At 43.8% G+C, this 16,002-nt stretch overlaps 1 protein-coding gene across 3 annotated transcripts in view; it reads right to left on the reverse strand.

Annotated features, from left to right (window-relative positions):
• Window positions 1-1,006: 1,006 nt before the first annotated feature.
• kiz (kizuna centrosomal protein) overlaps window positions 1,007-16,002 on the reverse strand; it is a 47,690-nt gene continuing 32,694 nt past the window's right edge. For all 3 annotated transcript variants that reach the window (XM_063184503.1, XM_063184502.1, XM_063184501.1), the window contains 2 exons: window positions 2,259-2,305; window positions 1,007-1,377 (listed from right to left, as the gene is read on the reverse strand). In XM_063184503.1, the coding sequence (XP_063040573.1) occupies window positions 1,277-1,377; window positions 2,259-2,305 (148 nt within the window). In that variant the 3' untranslated portion in view covers window positions 1,007-1,276. The remainder of the gene's footprint in view (window positions 1,378-2,258; window positions 2,306-16,002) is intronic.

Here is a 16,002-nt window from a genome sequence, read left to right on the forward strand (position 1 = left end):
AGCATACAGCTGCTCATCACTGTAGTGCCTGTATGGGTAAACGACTATTGTTTTATTCCCAGATAACATTTTGGTGCAGTAAAATCGTTCTATACATGCGAGAAGTGATCTAACATGCACTTGTGTTGGTCTGTGTTCACAACAATGCTAATGTTATCTGACGCAGCTAGCTTAACATCTCACGGGATGAAATGGTCTTTGAATTAATTAAAAACATTCATGTTAGAAGCCCGATCTCCCACCATTTTTGTTCTCTTTACTTTGCAATTGGCTGAATTAGCAGACCGGATATCCTCCGGTAGTAGAAAACGTTAGAGATGGGTGTGGTTTTTGGCCATGGTAATAACGTGGATATGAACAGTGATAGAGAATAGAAAATACCTTGTACTGTTGTTTGGACTCAGAGGAAGAGAGGGAGCGTTTGTGTGTGTGTGTGTGTGTCTGGTGTGAGACAGAGAGACAGAAAGAGAGATCAAGAATGAGACAAAAGAGAGAGAGTGAAAAAGAAATAGAGGAAGCACAAGAGAGGCAACATAGAGAATAGAAGAGATCGAGAGAGAGGGAGAGATGATGGACTGCATTACAGTCTTTTTGCTTGTATGACTGCTCATGATTGAACAACGCTTACGACATAAACGCCTGTTTACACCACCACATTCTGCAGGCATTCACAGCTCCATGAGAGCGCTTACTGTTTTTTATGTCTGCAAACATTGATTTAGAAGAGTCATCACAAAGAGGAGGGAAAAAAAACACTTGCTTCTGTTTTTAGACAACTATGACACACTTTGTTCCGTTAGTGCTGGTACTTGATGGAGTTCAAAGGTGCTTCGCCACTGTTCCGAGTGGCCATCGATGGCAGGCTTTCACCGGCGTTGACTCAAAGCAGCAGCCCACTCAAAGCCACCCCCACCCCCCTCACTTCTCTGATGAGGGGTAAAAAAAATCTTTGAGGCGCATGCAAAAAAAATCTAAAATTCATAATATCCAACACAGAGCAAAGGAATAGCTTTGAAAGCAAAGTTTAATCTATTTCAACCAGTCACAAGGGCTGTTCAGCTGGAGAGATACAAGCAGAGTTCAGCTTGGCATGTTTATGACAAAAAAAAGAATATAAAAAATCCCACACATGCTTTCACTGCCCGAGAGACGGTGCTTTGATTTATTCTAATGCGATGCACAGTTGTAAGTACGACAAGAGCAAACAAGAGCACATAAGCATAACCTCTGGCCAGATGGTCTGCCACCATTAACTGTTCGTTCCCAAAGGTTGCAATCAATCGTAGAAATCATCGGTATCGTCACTGGACTTCCAGGACCGTGGACGCAAGGCAATTTCAATGTCGGAATTGCTGTCATCTGATTCACCCCAAAAAGCTGCGGAGAAAATGGTGCATTCATTTAGCACTATAGCGAGACACTGAACAACAGTTCTGCAGTCATCGTCTCCATCGCTTTTCTCAATCACACCAAGAATGTCATCACACAGGAAAGGTATTTATGACGACTCATAATATAGACGTTTTGGGCAAAAAAATGATCACAATCTATTTTCCCATATCATACTACATTATTTTTTTTATATCATGATTCATTTCCTGACAGAGTGTCTGGACTGAGTTGCCTGTAAAGGCATAGTTTTGAGCTTCCTTTGCTTCATGTCACTTCCACCATAACAAAGCGTCACCATACACCTGACAAGTGATTCGTAACCTTATTTTAACCAGCAATCACGTAGCCTCTTACAGCAGATGGGATCGCCGGCGGGCCTATTCACCAAAAAAACTCAACTAAATCATAACAACCTTGCTTTGACAGTACAGACATTAAGGACATTAAGACATTGCCATTGTGACAGATTAAGACATAGACATTACAATTTTGGTGACAGTAAGGATATAACATTCAAGTTTGACAACATTTGACATGAATTGTGTCATGATCATAATCAATACTTTACAACTGTGATCCACAACACTGAAGTACAAATTGCAATATTAAGTCCTGTTTTCTACAGTATACTGTTCCATATATCTCACATAAAACATACAGCACACGGCCGTTAATGAATGCATGGAACTATGAAATGCACTCCAGTGTATCTCCTGAGCTGTTATGAGCAAATAGCAATTACACTGTATCTGCCGGCTGCCCAAGCTTACTGCTAAGTTTATGTTACACTGGTAAAGCCGCAGATATACTGTAAATACACACATGATATCAATCCACATTTACATGCTTTTGTATAAGGCTCTCACCTTTTGACTGAACAGCTGTAAGGGCCTCTGCCTTTGTTTTCTCTTTCCTAGAACAGAACATGACAACAAAAAAAATCTGATCAGAAAACTTTCCGATTGCACACACTGTACACTTAACCTCTCCCATGTTGATGACAAACAGTCAAAGACTTGTTTGGCATTGACATCTCATGACAAGTAAAAAGAGACAGGCGAGCCATTAAAAACAGCCATACAGCCATGTTTCTGTGAAGACGCAAATGGATTCTTGCACCATCCCCACGCTTAGATACACTTTGTGGGCAAAGATGAAACTTCCTTAGCTTCTGTCCATAGACGGCACTTGAAGGCTCAAGGCCCTCCTTTAGTTGTAAGAGCTTCTGGCACTGGGTGCCTGTGTTCCCATCACATCACTGCTTTCGCTATGTAAATGTCCTGACCTCTGGTAGCAAGCCCTTTGATCTACCCTGATGAATATGCAAGAGCCGTGGTCAGTTGTAAGTTGAATTTACTTATTTATTTATTTGTCTGCAAACCCCTTCAATTTACATTAGCACAGTTCAATTCATGTAAATACAATACAATATCAGGGCATCATCTTTTCAGCTATCGAATCTCCACATGTGCTCAGGTTTACAACGAAAAGAGAGAGAGGGAGAGAGAGAGGGAGAGAGAGAGAGAGGGAGAAAGGAAGAGAGTGAATGAGTAGACGTGTCCATAGGAAATAAAAGAATGCCTACTGTGTAGGCAAACATGCATAATATAGTATATACACACATGCAGGGTCGGTGAAAAGAAAGCTATATGTAGGAGAGGGAGAGGGCACGTAGGCTATATTAAGCTGGTGACCTATCTGGATGGACTCCATTCGAGTGTGTCCTTTCTAGATCTCGCTTTTCTCACAATTCCCCCTCCCCTGCATCTGTGTGCTCAGCCTTGGTGGTACCTATTGCAGTGGTGAGTAGCTATATGAACCCAATTACACTGACCATGATCCTTTTTCAAAGCCACTTTATTCTCACTTGTTTAGGTCCCATAACGTCAGTCACCATTACTGAGAATTAAATCAATTTTCGATCATTTCTATATTAAAAGAAAAGAAAACGGTTGAAACTACAGTAACCTTCCAATATAGCTCCCCTTTGTGTGTCCATGCGTGCACTCAGGGCCGGATTAAGATAGCATGGGGGCCCTAGGCTACAGGTTGCTGTGGGGCCCCCTGGAAGGCAACTTTCTCGACAAAAGTATATAGACAGTGTCATGATTACAAACTAGGAATAAAGGGCAATGTGGAGAGGATTGTTAACAAAATTTAAAACTGTACACACAATTCTGGTCAAAATTCTGCATTTTTTTTTTTTTTTTAACTTTTGGCCAGTCGGGGGCCCCCTGGCAGGTGGGTTCCCCTAGGCTACAGCCAAATCTAGCCTGTGCATTAATCCGGCCCTGCGTGCGCTACACATACAGAGGACATGTCAGAGCAGTAGCTCCAGTGTCTAGTAGTGCTACACAAGATCCTTTGCACACAGACGGTGGCAGGAATCTGAGCTAACACGCGGAATGGACAGAGGCCAAAAGAGAGGACGACATTCAAAAACATTTCAGAGGACTTACAGATTCACCTGAATGGTATATTGAAAGCCCCATTGAAATGCCATGGAACGGCTGTGGAATCTCAGTAGTAGAGATGGTAAATACAAGCAACTAAAGTGAAGGGCACATAAATCTGTCCACACATCTCACTTCAAATTCACTTGGGTGTCAATGTTATTAGTTTGTGTTTCCCTCAGGACTGGTTAAACCAGATGCCATGTTTATGAATGAATACTCATATACTATGTCCACAGTATCAAACACAAAGTACCGTATACAGTGCGTTCCTTGGTGACATCAAGTTTCAAACTGTTGAAAAATGTGGAAATAACACAAAATGCAAGTAATGTCCTTCTTTCCTTCATTTTCTGTGGGGGCTGTAGCCTATGTGCCTCATATTAAACACTCACTAAGGCTGGCTAATTGGGAAGGGGCCAATGCCTGTACACACAGCACAGCACTAGCCTAGTATCTAAAAGAGCCTGTCTGGCAGCAAAACATATTTTTGCTTTGTGAGTTGGTCCAGTTTTGCACCATTGGAAGTCAGTCACTGAAGGACTGAAAAACCCTTCCTCCCATTGCTACAGTGCAGGGGTGGACTGGGACCACAAACCAACATTTTTGGCATAAACCAGCCCCTCACTTCCACCCCCATGGTGCAATTACGATGGGCTCAGTCCACTGGAGGCCGCCCCATCTAAATTGTGGTCCGGTCTCTAAGGGAAAATGTGAAAAAAAGCATTGGCCCCTGATTATTGTCACCCCACCGGGCAAATGCCTTGTATGCCAGATGACCAGTCCAGTCCTGTGACAGTGGCCTATCCGGATAAGCCTATGAAAACGTCACATACTGTAGCTTTATTGACCATATAGTTAGCAATCGCTAATTAGCACCACAAATTAGCTTCTTTTCCGCTCACCTTTTCCACTGGCAAAGCAATACCGGTAAACATCTATCTGTCTGCAGTTAGAAATGCATTCTTTATTTATTTTATTTATTTATTTATTTATTAGAAGGATAGCTCCTTGAGATGTGCCACCTCAATTTCGAGGGGGTCCTACTGACTGTACTCAATTTTGTTTTCTTTTCTGTTTTTGTACTGTACTAACAGTAGACATAGACACAGACACTCACTCACTCACTGACGTTGCTCTCCAAACTACCCCACCACCCTCCATACTACAATAGTATAATTTACAAGATAACAAGGTAATGCCATTGGTTGTAAAATAAATCATATGAATGATTGCAAATGTTGCATGTTAGAAATGGTGTCCAACCTGACCAAAAGTGGTGCCGATGCGATGTCACCAAGATGTGACCATATAACATGGTCGAAACAGTCGCAGGAGCAAGACGATTGCCGACAACTCATGAAATTTCTAAAAGTGCTTCTCCCGACTACACTTGTTGCAAGGGGCGGCTGACCGGCTCTGTGGTGGCGCACCTTTGAAATGGTTGGCCAAAAGTTCACTGATGTCTGTGTTAGGGGTGTCACAATAACAGATATACCATGAAACCACGGTAAAAAGACAATAATTTGTCCACTTTGACCATTTCCTCATCATCCTTGCACCTTATTGGAACTATTTCAGTTTGTGTAGGTCTATCAATGCGTTCTAAACATATTCAAGACAACTTTTCAAAATTACAGTGATAATACCAATAATACCCTGGTCTGAGTGTAGATGTGTTGTCCCACACCTCTGAAGGCCCTCGATACGGTTGCTGCAGGATATGCATGCACTGCCACGTTTTCGTGCACGATTCAAGATTCAAGATTCAAGATTAGTTTATTATGTCTTATTATAGGTTTTAAGCCTATAAAGAGTAAAAATTGTTGTGTTTTTTGTGTCCTCAAAAAGATTTAAAAAAAAAAACATGTTGAACACGTTGCCGTGTGTATTTCATGTCAATTTTACTCACGCTAGATACTGCAGGCAGACGTGTGCGTTTTGTCAAAATTGCTGGGTGAGATCGTAAGAAAGACTGCACAGTTCCGCGCAAATGTTTCTGGTAAAAACGATGATTACAAACATTTGAATGATCCCAATTCTCCATTGCACTTTGATAAAGGAGCATGCACATGTATTAGCAGTAGCAGTATAGTCTCCTCCTCATCCAGGGAGTCCTTTTTGTTTTGTTTTCCTTACAGTCAGTGACTCCAGTTTCTGGATCGCACTCTGCCCCCTGAATGATACTGCCAGTATTGTGCATATTGGTCATGTGCTTTTAAAGGGAGACTGTGCAGGAAATGGTCAAAAAGGGTACTGCAACTATGCTGCTCATTGAAACTGGGCTGCCAATTGCCAAATTTGATCTTTACATGAACGTTTTCTAAGTAATAAACAAATATTTTCTAGTATGGTCCAAGTAGAGTCATTTTTGCAGCTAAAAACGGCTATTTTTTGAAATTCAAAATGGCGGACCATGGAGAAGATCCCCCTTTTCATGTATGAAAAGTGCAGTTTTCCCAGTCATAATGAATACATAGAACTTGATGGTGGTGGTAAGTATTCATGAAAAAGTAACATTAGTGAATGGGCAGCATGGATTCTGGAAATAAACAACTAAAAATCTCACACAGTGTCCCTTTAAAGCAAGTATGTGCAGTCGGGTGCACGCAGTGGTGTGTGTAATTCAAGCTTTGCAGCAAGCGAATCGAGGGCCTAAAAAATTGCAGTGTACCTCCCTACAACCTTTCCTCAACTACAACCAAACTACCACATCACTATCTAGATAGTCTGAAAACAAACAAGTTCAGTGGACTTGTGGTGAAAAGCCCAACTGATGTGACTAACGACGACTATCTGATCACATCTTCATGCTACAACAGCCCCACATCTATAGGCATTAAGGTCCATCCGGGTACTTTGCTCGTGAATGTGTGTTACAGTCCTTTGTGGGGGAAAGAAAGCCGAACGTCTCATGAACTTACATGCTACATCGGCTACCCCAAATGAACGAATGAATGCTTCAGCCACGGCTGTTTGGCTATATTATTCTTTCCCAACACCACCAATTGACTTGCATTGGCTTTTGCCCCAATGTTTTTCCCCACATAAGGGCGTAACGCACATGGAAAACGTAACGCCGTTCATGCGTATCCCCTTCTGTCCACCACCATCTCTTAAGGCCTAACCTTATGGTGAAGGCAAACACATCAAACTCTTTCCTTCGCTGACCACCCCCCCCCCCATTAATTAGCGGCCGCTGACATCCTTAATGATTCTGATTGAGGAGTGATTATGGGCTAATTGTGTAGGGTGGAGGAGGATGCTCTCCAACGCAGGATAATGAAGTGGGAGTGGAGGTGAAAATGGCGTCCGTCTGAATAACTAAATAAAAGCGTTGGGGGAAAAATGTACAGGCATAAATGACATGATGCTCAGAAGAGAAAGACAAACCAATGAAACGCATGGCAATGTTTAAAAAAAAACATGAGTGCTCACATGCACTCTGCTCCTAAAGCTGTTTATTCCTGAAGCTACTGTATTTACTGGCGTCATGTTTTTTTGATCAATGTTTTGTCTGGGTGTCCAATTGAGCCAACCAGTCAAAAAAGAAAATAAACTTCATTATTATTGCATTGAGGTTACGCTTAATGTTACAGTCCCTGTTGTATAGTGCTACTGAAGTTACTCTCATTTAGGTACACTGTAGTAACCTGACGCGTTACCTACATGTAGCACATTATTTTGAGTACCATTTAAATCATATCCTAATTCTCTGATGCTGATGGCTGTATACAGTACATACAGTCGGACGCAGGAGTCTTGTGAACGCCACTGTACAGTAGACTCTCATTCCGGTATTGATAAAACAGGCCTGGCTCGCAGTGGTTGAGCTAGCTTGTTGCAACACAAACAAGCAGCATGTTCACCCCCCACCATTCACGGGGATGTTCAGGTCAGCGTCTAAGAGGTGCTTGTGCCGCTCCACTCTGCCCATATTGCATCACTTCTCTTCCCTGCCATAGACTTTCTTTTTCATCCGATGCTTTTTAAATGCGTGTGTGTCAAGTGACGATGTTATCAACAAGAGCTTCTTTATAATCGCCCGCTCTGAATGTGTCCTTGGGTGGACCTACTGTTACATCTACATTTAATGATAAAAGGAAGATCTTTCAGCCAGCTCCCCCCCCACCCCTCATTCTCTCTCTATCTCTCTATCCTCTTTCTATTTATTAATTTTATTTTGAGTTAAAACATTGAATGGACAATTTCATCAGGCAAACTAGAAAAGATGAATAATAGTCACGGCAGCGGCAACTTAAGGTGATGAAGACAGATAAAGCAGAGCTGCTGCCTTTCCTGATCTACACCTTATCATAAAACACCAAGGCGAATAAATTACCATATAACTCACAGAGCCTCGCTTTTACACCAACGCTTTCATACACCCTGAATGCCTTCCAACAGTCGAGCTGGTGCGACGGTGATGGTGGCATATACAATGTAAGCTGTGCTTTGCAAATCTTCTCCATGTAGTCAAATGAGCACCAGTAACCACAGTAGCAGCAGCAGCAACGGCGTCTGTAGAGGCAGACCATATGCAATAATGTGACTGTTGTTTAGGTGTGTGCTGTGTGCACATAATGGCTGATTGGTGTGGCCGTCATTTGAGCAATCGGCGTTGCAATTTCCAACATCCATCTTTTTCCCCTTCGCCGGCCGCCTCTAATCTTCCGAGGGGCCACAGCCCATGAAGAGAGAGGTTATGAGTGTATAAGAATGCAAATTTAAAAACGCTGCACATTGAACACTGCTGCCAAGCCCTCATACAAACACAAAGCAAAGGTACAAAAAATAATAATGATATAAAAAAGTGGCAGCAGAGAAGTGATAGAGAAAGAGATAGTATGAGAGAGAGAAAGAGAGAGAACAAGAGAGAGAACGAGAGAGAGAAAGAGAGAGAGAAAGAGAGATGGGGAGGAAAACACAGCAGAAAAACTAATACATTTACAAGCCCCATGAAGGCCTGGGCTCCATTCGCTTCTCCCTTTAACAGCTGACATTTACAACAACATTTTGGAGTTCTTCTGCCGCCATAATAATAATGACAATAATAAATACAATGTCTCTGTGGTCGGTGATGGTGGTGGTGAGTGAGGGGGGGGGGAATTGGGGGCTATTCCTTTCTTTTATATAACTTGCATGGCCATGGGAACAATCTATCAGCTGGTCCACTTCAGAATGGGATGAGGCTGATTTCAAGACTGTTCCATTACCATAGAGAGCTGTGGATGGCGATGACCCCCCTCCAATCTAATATTCCATTTCCATAAACATTTATGCCGGTTCATCTTGCGCTGAGGTTTTCACTTAATTGAGGCAATGATCTGAATATGTAAGACTGGGGTGGGGGGCTTGCTGTGCTGATGCCGCGCTGGCGACTGTTTAGCTTCGTCGCATACACAGAGGTAAATGTAATGTGTAAAATGATGCAAATTACCGCTTTGGCGGAAACCCTTTTTTCCGTTTTCATTTTTACCCATCCTCTCCCTTGTCGTTGCCTCTGTCGTTTTCCCTTGCTGCAGATTGTTTAGTACATTTGGTGATAGTGTGCTCTGACACCAACTACTCCCACTAATCTTTCGCAGTAAACAATACACACACACACACACACACACACACACACGCAGTACACACACACACACACACACACACACACACACACACACACACACACACACACACACACACACACACACACACACACACACACACACACACACACACACACACACACACACACACACACAGCTAAAATGCAGATAATATGCAGTGATATTTCCAGAGGTGGTACATACAGGACAAAAATAATAGCATTAAGCAGCATGGTAATTATTTGTGCTTATAGATTCCCTCGTGATTACCACAGGGACAAGTCAGACCTTCCCATATACTATACAAAGCAATACCCAGTGACAACAATAACAGGGTATTGGCAATTATGGATGATGAAAGGCCAGGAAGCCATCTTCTCCGTGTAATATCTTTGAGGGTAAAAAACACGGGATGCGCACACATACAGCGCTATGGTCAGACCTAAATAACAATCATAATTACACTCACCATGTTACAACATTTTGCTTTGGAGAGGACCATTAACAATAGATCGATAGATGGGGGGGAAAAGCTTCATTCTGTAATTGGAGACTTGAGGAGCACATTTACTCATTCTAATAATAAAGATTTGGTTGACTGATAAAATACTAGGACATTTTGACAAGCATCAACACAAAATGTAATCAATATCAGTGTCTCTATAAGAATACTAAGCGACCACTACGCCCCCCAAACACACAGTGAGAGCTCCTCCAAAGCTGACCAGGTGCTTGAGCCAGTGCTGTGCTTATCACCCTGCGCCCCCTGGGAACGCTAGGACACCCTTGAGAGCTGGCCCTCCATGCAGGGTTGCCAGATTAGGCAGTAACCTGCCTGACTGAGCTCTTTAGGATGACAATCGGTGGGATAAAAAAAATATTTGGAAGGTTTTTCCTATAGATTTAAGGCCATAGAAGCAAACAGAATTTAATTAAAATTGGGCAGGAGCCAGTGCCTCTAGGTTTTTTGAGCAGTTATTGGGCTGGAAATCATCACATCTGGCAACCTTGCCTGCATGCTGCAGTGCCTACAAGCTACCCTGAGTGTGACTGCCCTCTACTGGCGACATCAGGACACTGACAGTGGATTTCCTTCCCTCCTCCACCTCCTGGCCTTCCTCCCAGCCTGCCTGCCTCCCTTACTGGCTGTTTGCTGATACAACTCTCCACTCCAGCTGCTGGACACACACATAAGTACAACAATACAGAGAGACTACAGTCTGCAACTTTCATAATTGCAATATGTAATGCAATTAGCTGAAAACATCTTGAAGTACAATAAAAAGAAATTGTATCGCTGTAATAGTACTATAGTACATTCTTCATGAATTTGGAGAATTAGTTATTTTATGCTAATTTTATGTTAATCAAGTAGGTAGCAGGCTTCACTCAGGTTTCTTGATAACTTTTAAGGGTGCTGTCCCAAATGAATACTTAGAATCAAAGAAAAGGGGGGCTCACCTTGCATAATTTTTTTGTTCTTTATTTTTGTGCACAGACACGTTTCGGCGTGTGCCTTGCACGGTGGTTGCACACTGAGGAAGGCACACGCTGAAACGCGTCTGTGCACAAAAATAAAGAAGAAAAAATTGATGCAAGGTGAGCCCCCCTTTTCTTTGATTCTAAGTATTCATTTGGGACAGCACCCTTAAAAGTTATCAATAAACCTGAGTGAAGCCTGCTACCTACTTGATTAACATAAAATTAGCATAAAATAACTAATTCTCCAAATTCATGAAGAATGTACTATAGTACTATTACAGCGATACAATTTCTTTTTATTGTACTTCAAGATGTTTTCAGCTAATTGCATTACATATTGCAATTATGAAAGTTGCAGACTGTAGTCTCTCTGTAAAATAGATGCAAGGTGTGCCCCCCTTTTCTTTAACATGACAGTGTGTGTAGTGGTGTAAAAGGAGGTTGGTATTCTGTTTGGCTTGTTCTCAAGAGAGAAATGCTGATGAGGAAATAGAGTGACCTCCACTGGTGGCGAGCTCTCAGTGCTACTCCTGCCTCCAAAACACAGACTATACCACCTACAGTATGCCTGCGCTGGTTACCTCTCCTCCCCATGCTCCCTCCCTTTCTGTCTCTCTCCCTCCTCATGCAAAGTGCTCACATGCAACACTCATGAAAGCATGCCAACACACAGCCACACTATGTAAAGTTAAAGTATGGGAAAAGACATGGAGGCGTGCAGACACCCATAAAAAGACGGATAGGCAGACAGCTACACATATAGCCAGTCTAGTTATTATGTCAAAAACAAAAACTGGGATACTGGGCTAATAGGGCACACATCAGGGACTATTTTCGTAGTTTAGTAGCGATTGTGTTTACATTAGGGCCAGAGGGGTGATTGCTGGGCTACTTTTCAAGTCTAATTGTCGCAGACATCCCTTCCCAATCAGATCTGGTCTTGGTACTTTCCAGACAGTTTAACATACCAACATTCATTGACGCATTTCTCGAGTCAAATAAGTATGGCGGCCGCTTGATTATTGGTGATGATGACGCGGGAAATGCCCGGATGTCCGACTTGGTGAATGTGGTAGGCAGTGGCGGAACAATTGCACACAGGGCCCCAGGGCAAAACAATGATAGGGGCCCCCATACGGCCTGCCAAGGTCACAATAGGGCCTCCACATCCAATACAGGAGGGCCCTGGGCCCAGGGGCAAATGCCCTGCTTGCCCTCCCTATAGCTCCGCCCCTGGTGGTAGGCACCCACTTTACACCACCCACACACTAATAAGAAGAACCAAAGGATGAGTTGGCCCACAAAGGCTCCTCAACCAAAACAAATGCACACATTCACTGCTGTTCAATAGACATTCAGCAGTAGTCAATACAGCAACACACACCCTTCTCCGCTCTCCATCAAACGCTAGAACAAGGTCCAAGGAAGAATCGGAAGCTCACCACACACACACAGACACTCTCACACACACAGACGCTCACACACGCAGACGCTCTCACACGCAGGCGCTCTCACACGCACACACATGCACTCACTCAGACATGCACGCTAAGACACACACACACACACACACACACACACACACACACACACACACACACACACACACACACACACACACACACACACACACACACACACACACACACACACACACACCAGAAAGGGTCTACAGTAAAAAAAAAAGAAGAAAAAAAAAGAGGGAGTTGGATACATCTGGGGATGAGAAGGAGAGAGAGGAGAGAGGAGAGGAGGAAGCGGAGGCATGTACCCCAAGACAAAAGCCCCGAAACAAGTGGTCTTTACATGGAGTGCAGCTGCCCACACAGTCCCCTCTCCTCTGGGCTGCGTGGCCGCCTTTCACTCGCACTCAACCACAAAGTGATTTCAACCGCAAAGGCGCTCCTACAATGGCCAGCGCTGAAGATTTATAATGGGGGGGGGTATAGTGGGGTGTCTGGGTGTTTGGGTGGGTGTCTGAGTTTGTGGGGGCTGAGGGAGGGACTCATCCTTAATAAACTGTTGCCGATCTGTCTACTCCCCGCTATGATTTATAAACACAATAAAATGGCTGTGCTGCTCGATGGAGGAAAAAAACATGATGCTTAGTGAAAGACACAGTGAAGGGGCGATGTGAAGATGGGATCGAGAGATGGAGAGGGAGAGGGAGATGGAGAGAGAGAGAGATACAGACAGAAACAGAGATGTAGATGGGTGAAGAGAGAGAGAACATGGGGTGAGTCACAGAGAATGAGAGATAGGAGAATCAGAAAGAACCCCCCCCACATACACACACCCATCCATCCCAATACCATAATAGTGAAATGAGCACATATAAATGTGTTAAGAGTATCTTTTTGCATCTTGTATAGACTGCATGTATTTAATCTGGAAAGCTTATTAAGAGGCGAGTCATTGCTATGCAAAGCAGCGCCCTCTTGCTTTTCTCTCCCTCCCCTTTCAGCAGCGGTGGCGGCAGCGGCACTACTGTTTGGCCAATAGGGGCTGGGAGGAACCCCCCCTCGCCTCGCCTCTCATTGGGCATTCATAACATGCAACATTTGCACAATGTATCTCTCAAAGGCCTTCTGAATAGAGGGCCCTAATACTCATGTAAACAACTGCAAACCAATTACTTAATGAATCGGCCCCGCACATAATGAGCAGCCGCACAAAGGGCCATAAATGCAGTTTTTTGCACCAAAAGCTCCCCTCTCTCTCTCTCTCTCTCTCTCTCTGTCTCGCTCTCTCTATCCCTGTGTGTGTGTGTGTGTGTGTGTGTATGTGTCTACTTTAAACTCTCCCAATCCCCTCAGCTGTAGTCCATGGGCTTAACTGGCACATCATAATTATGTCTAAGACAACAGAGAGCCACACACATTTCTCTCTCTCTCTCTCTCTCTCTCTCTCTCTCTCTCTCTCTCTCTCTCTCTCTCTCTCTCTCTCTCTCTCTCTCTCTCTCTCTCTCTCTCTCTCTCTCTCTCTCACATTAAACAACATTTGAGTCAACTCGGGCTGAGCATGTCTTTGCTTTTGATGTTGCTCATCAGCTCAGTAACAAAATAATGCCAATAAGAGGAGAAGAGACGGCTAGAGGATGAGTGAGATACAGGCAGGGGGGAGAAGAGGAGGGAGGGTGTGTGTGTGTGTGTGTGTGTGTGTGTGTGTGTGTGTAGACGTGTGCGTGTGCGTGTGTGTGTGTGTGTGAGTGTGTGTGAGAGAGAGAGGGATAGAGAGAGAGGGAGAGAGAGAGAGGGATTGAGTGGGAATGTGAAGAAGGATTCAAATGGATACGAGGTGCAGAGGTGCAAACAAGGAAAGTTTAGCGAAAAGGATAAAGCGGGGAAAAAATTAAAAAAATGACAGAATGGGTAAGGGACAGAGAATGTGTGTGCGTGCGTGCGTGCGTGCGTGTGTGTGTGTGTGTGTAAAAAAGAGAGAGATGGGAGAGAGAGAGAGAGGAAAGAGATAAAGTCAGTGAAAAGGACGGAAAGAGAGAGTGAAAGGGAGGGTAAGCAGGAGAGAAAGAAAGAGCAGAAAGAGAAGTGTGTGTGTGTGAGAGTGTGTGTGTATGTGTGTGTGTGTGTGTGTGTGTGTGTGTGTGTGTGAGAGAGAGAGAGCGAAAGAGAGAGAGAGAGAGCGAAAGAGAGAGAGAGAGAGAGAGGGAGGGAGGGAGAGAGAGAGAGGCAGAGTAAAACGAGAGGAGGAGGGAGGGGAGGGAAGGGGGCAGCATAGAGCGGTGTTGTGCTTCTGCTGAAGTGCGGGGCTTCCAGACCACTTGTGGAAGCAATAAAGCGCAAGAAGTGACTGTGGTAAGAGGAATGCTTAAACATTAGCATCTGAAAGAGGGGAAAAAAAATAAGAAAACGAAGAAAAGAAAAAGAAGGACAGCTCCTCTGCCGTGCCTGCCCGCTGTCGATGCACAAACACATCGATCACAAAGAAACGAGCATCTCCTCTGATAAACACGCAACTGCACGATTTTCAGATTCACGTTAAATTATTACCAGTTAGCAGTTTAATGGAGGCTGGGCCACAGCGTTTGTTTTGCTTTTGCTTTGTTTTGATATGTATATGCGTTCCCTGATTTTGTGTGTGGGTGTGTGTGCGTATCTCCTTGTGTGTGTGTGTGTTTGTGTTTGTGTCTGTGTGTGTGTGTGTGTGTGTGTGTGTGTGTGTGTGTGAGAGAGAACCATCAACCTATCAATCTGAAAATGTAATGGGAGCGTGATATGAAAACATCTCTAAAATCACCTCATGTTTATTAAAATGGGCATTCGTTTGGGGGCAGGCTGATGGTGTGGTGTAGTGAGGGCAGACACATGCACTCACTCAGACATGCACGCTAAGACACACACACACACACACACACACACACACACACACACACACACACACACACACACACACACACACACACACACACACACACACACACACACACACACACACACACACACACACACACACACTTGATGAAAAGTGTGGTCATTATGGCCTTGTCTTGTTCTAATAGTGTCTTCTGGCCAAGAGACAAAAGAGAGGGTGAGGGTGAGGCAGAGGAGGGAAGGAGAGGGATAGAGAGAGAGAAAGAGAGAGGGTGGGAAGGAGAAAGGATATGGAGAGCGAGAGAAAGCAAAGGAGCGATGCAACAACCCCTGTGTCGGCGTGGAGCCTGATAATCACATGAAATCAAAGGAGATTATTCTTCATAACGTTTACCCGCTCATTATTGGCCACAATGTATTCCCCCTCTCTAGAGGACTAACGGGCGTGCCATGCCACACCACACTGCATCAGCACCGCACCAGACCAGGCCGAGGGGGCTGTATCATCGCTAAATACCGGTCTCACCTGATTGCATCAAATGGCACTCAACTCAATCACACACACACATACACACACATTTATGTTACATTTATAAGCTATCTTTAAATTTATGATATGAGAAACACGTAAACGTTGACACAGATAATGGAAAAGAGATGTGACATAGGAGGTAGACTATGAACATCAACAAAAATGCAAAAATTCTTGGTAAAAAAAAATCTGTCTATTGTTTTCATCTAGTAGTGCTATTT

The sequence above is a fragment of the Engraulis encrasicolus genome, chromosome 19 (genome assembly GCF_034702125.1).
Source record: "Engraulis encrasicolus isolate BLACKSEA-1 chromosome 19, IST_EnEncr_1.0, whole genome shotgun sequence".
NCBI classification, from domain to species: domain Eukaryota; kingdom Metazoa; phylum Chordata; class Actinopteri; order Clupeiformes; family Engraulidae; genus Engraulis; species Engraulis encrasicolus.